Raw genomic sequence first — 8,561 nt, 5'->3', positions numbered from 1 at the left:
CAGCAATTTCAGTATCAGCTGTTCTTTCCCTTTGCCAAGAATAGTAATTCCTCTTTTCTTGCAAAGAAACTCCAGAGACCATTCAGGCATTCTCCTATATTCTTCCATACTAAGCGTAGCAACAAACAACAAGAGGAAGGGAAAAAGAACTGCTTCTTTGCATGTATATCTTTCTAATTAGGCACTGAGTTCTGTCTTTGGGAAATTACACAAAAACATGCAATTTCTTTTAGTACTATCCAAATAGCACTAAAAAACTCTAAATATCCCCACCACTGCCAGCCAGTTTATGACTAATCAAACCTTCTCAGCGTTACAATAGAAGGGTGTGGGCATGAAGGGGTTAATGGCACACAGCTCTGGTTCCCTTATCCTTGCAACTCTGCAAAAGGACCTTCAAAAAGACACCACATTAGCCCCCCAATCTTGTCTACACTGCTCTAATTAACAATTTCCCTGCTGCCACCACCAAAACATTTAAATTAAAGGGGAGTTTTGGGGAACCCCTAAAAACTCAAACTATTTAATACTTAGGTAACGTGCCTTTAACCTTGTCTCAACAGGCGTGTGAATTTGGATATTAGAGCCCAAAAGACAGAATGAGATTTTCTATGCGTTTAATAACCAAAATATCAATACAGGTTACACAGTGCAAAATTATAAAGACATTCAAAAATAATATACAATTGCAAAGCTACAGTTCTTTAAAAAGAATAGGGCACATAAAAAATAGAAACACAATATCTTACTTATTACCAAGTTCCTTTAGATATGTGGAGAGCTGCCATTCCCGATGTTTAGTGGTTTGGTCCCAAGGGCAGTTCTGACTAAAAAGTCTCTCTCTTGCATACTTGAACCAATTTTTCTTTGTTTTGTCAAAGACAACGCCCGGGTTATAATTTACAACGAGTGCAACCAATTGCAAAGAAGTCTTAGCTCCTACTATCAGCCTCCAAGGGGAGGAGCGTTCTGCATTCCTACAAACAGTTACACTACTAAGGAGGGGGGTTTCAGCTAACAGCTTTTCAGAAAGCAGTTTTCACACACACAGGAAAAAGCAATTCACATTAACCTTTTCCAAGCTGAGAACATGATACCACCTCTGCGGGGTAGCCAATTTAGGTATCAACTACTCCACATGATTGTATCATGACACCTGGATTTTGTTTTTCTAATATAATCTGGTACAAGTGTTACATCTTTGGAATTTTACATACAATGACAAATCCAGATCCTGAACAATTTCTAAAGGGGATAAAACAACAGAAAATTGTTACTAGTTCTGTGTGATTTGAAAGGTTGGTACATTCTATCCGAAATTTCAATACACGTATTAAATAATACCATATGAATTTCAGTAATAGCCTTTAAATTTAATAAACAAGGCATCCTCAATCTACAAAGACTTCCTTTTTCATTATTCCCTTATTAATGAGAGTTCAACAACTGTGCCTGGCTTAGAAAAATTATAATTTGCATTCAACTTTATCTGAAAAATAATAAAAATCATTTGTAATCAGGAGGTTTCTCCATAAACGTTTTTTTGTTGACACACAGATAACTAGTTATAGTTATAAAGATAAATAGAAAAAAAGAGCAAAGGCATTTTCGGACTCAAGAGACGTAGCATGGAGATTACAGAAACAGATCCATGACTTTACCTAAAGAACTGATTGGATGACATGTTCGCCCTCTTCTGGCCATTAGTGTTAACTTAAAAATACAAAATCAGTATGACCAAGGAACATTAGGATTTTTCAATTTGGTTCACATTCATGAAACCTAGATTTAATATATTAAAGCTAATGACATTATTAATATTTGTTTGCCATTAAAATATATATATACTTGAAGTGTCATTATAGCTTAGGCGGGAAATTATTATTTTCATGGTTTTAGTGTAAAATGTTTGCAAAAATACACTATATAAATATACAGACTTGTGATACCTTTTAAAAGTATTCTACCACATCTAAATACACATTTTAAAATAATTATTTACCCCCCATTGAAACTTTTTTCTATAAGTATGTTGTTTTTTTTTTTTTATCACAGAAAGTTCACTTAACAAACAACCACATTTTAAAAATTCAGCACTAAATCTTTGCAAGCACATTTTGGATTATTATCAATAAAGTTTTTTTCTTAGTTTATCCAATACACAATTTAAACCTGCACAATGTTTATATTTGCAAATCTTATTAATATAGGTCTGTGAGACATCATATACAGTATATGTGTCTGTTATATCTCTTTACATTTTCCTTCATTCATCCCTTATTTGCTTCAGCTTTCTCAAAGACTGTCTGAATAGTAACAACATATAATAATGGTCTTCACACACCTATTTTTATCAGTAAATGTAAGTATGTAACTATTTACTCCTTCTAAATAAAGAAGAATGCTTACTGTATAGTCACAGGTGATACTTTAATGACTTCATATTCTTTTTGGAATTTCTTGCTGTGCAGTCTTTAGGTTCCATTTATCAAGCAGCAGATGCTGCTTTGAGGGCCTATTTTTTCAGGTGCACCTGAAATTAAAATTTAGAAGCAGCAGTCGTAAATTGCAGGATTGAAATCATTCTGATCCTATACGATCTGGATGATTGACAGCCCCTGCTAGCAGTTGATTGGCCAACAGTGAGCAGGGGGTAGCATAGCACAAGCATTTCCACATGTATATGAATATATACATATATTTATGTATTTATATGTGTATATATGTATATTTATACATATATATATATATACACACATAAACACATAAATTTAGAAGCAGCAGTCGTAAATTGGAGGATTGAAATCATTCTGATCCTATACGATCTGGATGATTGACAGCCCCTGCTAGCAGTTGATTGGCCACCAGTGAGCAGGGGGTAGCATAGCACAAGCATTTCCCCATGTATATGAATATATACATATATTTATGTATTTATATGTGTATATATGTATATTCACACATATATATATATACACACATAAACACATAAATATATATAATATTCACATACATTTATATTATTGTGTATCTGCCTTTTGGGTTGCGCAAGCTGAGTCTCAGCATGAAAACGAGGATCCACTGATATTTATGCAGAAATTCAATCCTGCAAACACATTTCCCTGAGGACCCTTAAATTGGGGTTGTCACAAAAAATCTTACTTCCCATTCCTAATCTCGCTCCAATAAGTGCGAATGGAAACGACAAAAATGGAGATCTAATATGTCACTTGCGGAAGCGCATATTTGCGATCTGTATGTAATCTAACCCTAAATGATTTTAATGAAAATATTTGCAGTTTGATGCAAGAAACTTATACTTTTTATTAACAGTAATTATTATAGTACGACCTATTTTTATCACCTAAATATTTTCTATAAAATCATTATTCATCATTGTATACTCCAATACATAAAATTAATCAAATAATATGTATCATACATGAGAAAGCTGGAAATACTGTTAGTTCTTTAGCACGCAAACCAATAAAAAAAAAGTATGAAAAGTAACATTTATAGTTTATCAGGTTGAATGTATTGTGCAGGTTAATTACCTAAAAAATGGGAAAAAACATTACATTTTTATCTCACCTGATTTAGTTTAGGAGAATAATTTGAATCAGAAGTTGACCTAGTTTCATTGACCATTTCTTTTAATTGTGGAAAATGTTGTGGTTTCATGAAAGTGAATTCATTGTTTTCTGATGCTGTTGGAAAACAAGCCTGGTAGCATTGCCCTTGAGGTTCTGTAGGTGCCATCCTCACTTCCATGTATTTTAAGGTTCCATCTGTGTTCAGGAAAAGTGTCGGCTGATACTCTCCTGCATACTGCTTGGATTGTGATTTGTTAGAAAAACAAAACCCACAACTGCTGTCATAATTTGCCCTTTTCAAGCATCTAACAAGCAATATGACAAAGGTTACAATTGAAACCAAACTAATTGCAACCAGTGAAATAATTAGATATAAAGTTATATCTGGTGTAGGTTGAGAATTTGTAAGGAAATCCTGAGATTTAGGACTTTGATTTACAATGTTGTCTATGATATTTACATATATGGTAACTGTAGTTGACAAGGATGGCTCCCCATGGTCACTAACTAAAACAACAACCTGTTGCCCATTATTATCTGCATCATGGATATTACGTATTATTCTGATTTCTCCGTTGTATTCTGAGATCTGAAATAAACTGTCACTGGTTGATTCAAGAAGACTATAGACAAGCCAGGCATTGTGACCTGAATCCTGATCCACTGCAGACACTTTTGTGACCAGATAATCAACAGATGCTGATCTTGGAATTTTTTCCTGTACAATAAGCTCCCTTGAGAATTGTGGATAAAGTATAGAGGGAGCGTTATCATTTGCATCCATGATGAATATGAAGACTGAAACATTAGACAACAACTTGGGGAATCCTGCATCTTCAGCTCTTGCTGTGATTTGTAAAACCTGAATCTGCTCATAGTCAAAAGAACGTTGAGCATAAATATTACCATTTTGAGAGTTTATATACACAAAAGAAGAGATGGCAGAACCATCTATTTGGCTTTCAACTATAGAGTAAGACACATCTGAGTTAGCTCCCTCATCTAGATCAGTAGCAGATACAGTGCACAACAAACTGCCAGGTTCATTGTTTTCTTTGATGAAAGAATTATAAACTGGTTGCATAAATGTTGGATGATTATCATTAACATCAGAAATATTTAGAATAATTACAGTTTGATTGAATAAAGTTGGAGAACCTAAATCAGATGCAGTAAGCTTAATAGTATATTGAGATATCTTTTCTCTGTCCAGATATCCACTAGTGACTAATGAATATCGGTTCTTAAAGGATTGACATTTAAAAGGTAGATTTGGTGATATATCTAGTTTTACCTCTCCATTTCTTCCTGAATCTTTATCTCTGACAATGATAAAGCCAACAACAGTTCCCAGTGGTGCATTTTCTGGTACTTCATTTGTCTTGGAGGTAAAAAGAATCTCTGGAGTATTATCATTTGCATCTTGCACCTCAATCTGAATAAGGCAACGCCCTTCTAATTCAGGTACTCCTTTATCAGTTGCTTTGATATTTAATTCATAGAATTGGGATTTTTCAAAATCTATATTCCCCTTAACAAATATTTCTCCTGTTTGTGGGTTTATATCAAATATTTCTGTTGCTGTATCCATAGTGTGTTCAACAAAGGAATATTGAACTTCCCCATTGGAACCTTCATCCAAATCTGTAGCATTTAATTTTATTATAACTGTGTTTAATGGGAGGTTCTCCAATAAGCTGATCTTGTATGTTGATTGATTAAACACTGGTGCATTATCATTAAGGTCTTGAACTATAACAGTAACCTCACAAGAACCTGTCTGTGGGTTTTCTCCTCCATCAAAAGCAGTGAGAATAAGTTTGTGTTCTTTTTTTTCTTCCCTGTCTAGAATTTTTTCTAGCACTAATTCAGGAATTAGTGTTCCATCATTACGATTCTTTACAGACAAAGAAAAATAAGGGTTTGGATTTAATTTGTACTGTGTTACACTATTAGTTCCTACATCTGGGTCCTTTGCTGTTTCTAAATGGAATGTTTTTCCAGGATTAGCAAATAATTCTAAAATTGTTATAACTTGATTAAGCTTTAGAAATGTGGGAGAGTTATCATTTACATCCAAAATATCAATTTCTACACTGAACAGTTCCAATGGATTCTCAGCTATTATTTCTAAATACAGTAAACAGCTTGATCTGGATCCACACAGACTTTCTCTATCAATCCTCCCTTTCACAGTCAAAGCTCCCTTTTCCACAGTAAATAATCTGCTGCTTCCTTCAGATCCCAAACTCAACTGTCTATTATTAATATCTGCCAGGTTTATTCCCAGATCATAAGCTACATTGCCTACTAATGTGCCTGGTTCTGACTCCTCAACAATAGAATAGCGAAGCTGCCCAGAGACCCAGCCCCAGATACAAAGAAAGAATAATATTACTTGCCATTTACAAGCATTTAAGGAGCTTCTCATGTCCATATCTTGAGATGTTAGAAAATATAGATCCTTTTATAATCCCATGAGTATGCAGTTTAGGTTGTAATCCCTTTTTCCTTGTATTAAATACATCCATAGAATTGCAGCAAAACAGCAGCTCTCCTTTGTGTGTCAGTGAAAAAATGGGAGGGTGATTTTGTAAGTTAGGAGGAGGAGACTATATGGTAATGTCATGAACAGATCTATTTGTGCAGCTAAAAAAACGATTGGATGACAGGCTCGCCCTCTCCTGGCCAATAATGTTAACTTCATTTTTACAGAAGACTAACAAGCAGACATGTCAAAAATAGAACATAATTTTTTAAATTTGTAATAGTTTTTTTATATAAAATAGAAAGTACAAAATAAAAAAAGTCAAATTTAATAAACACAGAAAGCTGTAAATGAGTCCATATTAGTGTAAGCTTATATAAAATGTAACATATAGAACCTGATTAAATAATGCCATATTTAGAATGCAATGTATAGATTTGTTTTAAATCATTTGAATCTATTTTTCAAATTAAATAGACTATGCTTCATTTTTAAATAATTTTATAGGATTTTTTAATACACCTGTATATTGAAAAAGCTCCGACACCCACTTTAAGTATTTAATGAAAATGATAAAATATCATAGGAATGAATAATGCACAGTTATACTGTTTAAATGTCATCTCTAGTGGGAAATAGTCCTCACCACATCACACTGTAATATTATTTGTAAGATTATATAGAATGTATATCTATATAAGTATCTATCTATCTATCTATCTACCTATCTATCATCTATCAATCATCTATTTATCTATCTATATTTAGGACCAGGGTGCTGGTTTGTCATAATTATATGCACACTTAAACAAAAAAATATATTGCAATGGATAATATGAACATCATTCCTATACTAAATAAAAAATATCATATATACATAATGATATACGTACACACGTGCCAAAAGCCATATAGAGCAAAAGTATAATGTGTAAAATAAGGATCACTGATAATCTAGATATTGGTGAACCATACAAAATCAACTTGTAATGCAAGGCATTAACCCTTATAGTAAATACTAATACTATATACAACAAAACTATCCATGAGGTTCATTAAAACAAGACAAATACTTGTTTAATCTACAGACACAGACCACACTAAGGGGCCCATTTATCAAAGGGCTTGCGGACCTGATCCGACACTGCGGATCAGGTCCGCAAGACCTCGCTAAATGCGGAGAGCAATACGCTCTCCACATTTAACATTGCACCAGCAGCTCACAAGAGCTGCTGGTGCAACGCCGCCCCCTGCTGACTCGCGGCCAATCGGCCGCCAGCAGGGAGCTGTCAATCAACCCGATCGTATTCGATCGGGTTGATTTCCGGCGGTTCCTGTCCGCCTGCTCAGAGCAGGCGGACAGGGTTATGAAGCAGCGGTCTTTAGACCGCTGCTTCATAACTTGTGTTTCTGGCGAGTCTGAAGACTCGCCAGAAACACGGCCCTTCAAGCTCCATACGGAGCTTGATAAATGGGCCTGCATAGGTGTGTCCTACATGGGCAGGCACTTACATCACTGTTGATTAACCTTTAAGAATAAACAGCAGGAAGGTTATAATATATTACTACTTTGTCCCTGAGACTGTGACTCTTTTAGGCAAAGATACTTACATAGTCACCACAACACATTACAGTTATATGAGTGGAACATTCTAAGCCAAAACAGTGGCAAAGAATCTAATACTCTAATAATAAATAATAATTATTATTAAAAGGCTGGTGAATATTTATCTTAAGCTCTACTCTATATAACATTGCTACAGTATTAATCATAATATATAATATATATTTATATATGTGTGTGTTTGTGTGTGTTAGGTATAAGAAGGAAAACAGATCATTTCGATTTTGAACGTTTCCTCTGTTTTAAAAGGTAAATTGTAGTTGTAACTGCAATCTGTTGATACAGTATAATTTGTCACATGTTACAGAGTGTTTGGTCCCTATTTTTTTACCTTGCAGTTAAAAAAACTTGGTTTCAAGAACTTCTACACTGGAAGTCAGGAGCTAGAATCCAGTTCTCTAAAGCTTTCTGGTCAGAGGAGATTATCCAAGAAATCTTGTAAGTAATGCAAGATCCCTCAAATAATTTTAGAAAGGCAATTTTTAGCTTCAGAGTTTCATAAGTAAATGAGGGACACATTCTTTACAACATAAAGCTAAAAAAAAGTTTGTGTGTGATTTCTCTTTATGACTACGGATTTTGATAATCATGCTCAAGTTCACATGGTTATCTAAAGTATGGGCTAGCAATCAGTTTTCTATAGCAATGAGAGATTTTGTGCACCTTATTCTTGGTAGCTGGTTAACAGTTAACAACATTTCAACTTAAAGGGACATTAAATACTAAATAAATGCTAGATAGAATGATGCATTCAAAGGAAAGTTTGATCTGAGAATAACAAGTTGATATATTTTTTAAAGTTTCATTAGCTGTTTAAATATTGACAAAGTAAGTGTAAAGTTTTAGGGTGAAATTC

The 8,561-nt window shown here is 34.0% G+C and overlaps 1 protein-coding gene across 1 annotated transcript; it reads right to left on the bottom strand.

Moving 5' to 3' along the window:
- Positions 1-3,584: 3,584 nt before the first annotated feature.
- Positions 3,585-6,137, bottom strand: LOC128663989 (protocadherin gamma-C5-like). The gene is given in 2 exon segments (XM_053718611.1): positions 3,585-3,787; positions 3,790-6,137. Coding segments are annotated over 2 exon segments (2,337 nt in total). The 5' UTR covers positions 6,031-6,137; the 3' UTR covers positions 3,585-3,691.
- Between the last annotated feature and the right edge of the window lie 2,424 nt (positions 6,138-8,561).

This window comes from Bombina bombina, chromosome 6 (assembly GCF_027579735.1).
Source record: "Bombina bombina isolate aBomBom1 chromosome 6, aBomBom1.pri, whole genome shotgun sequence".
NCBI classification, from domain to species: Eukaryota; Metazoa; Chordata; class Amphibia; order Anura; family Bombinatoridae; genus Bombina; species Bombina bombina.
The sequence above is the reverse complement of the archived record's forward strand: the minus strand, read 5'-3'. Positions and strand labels throughout refer to the sequence as shown.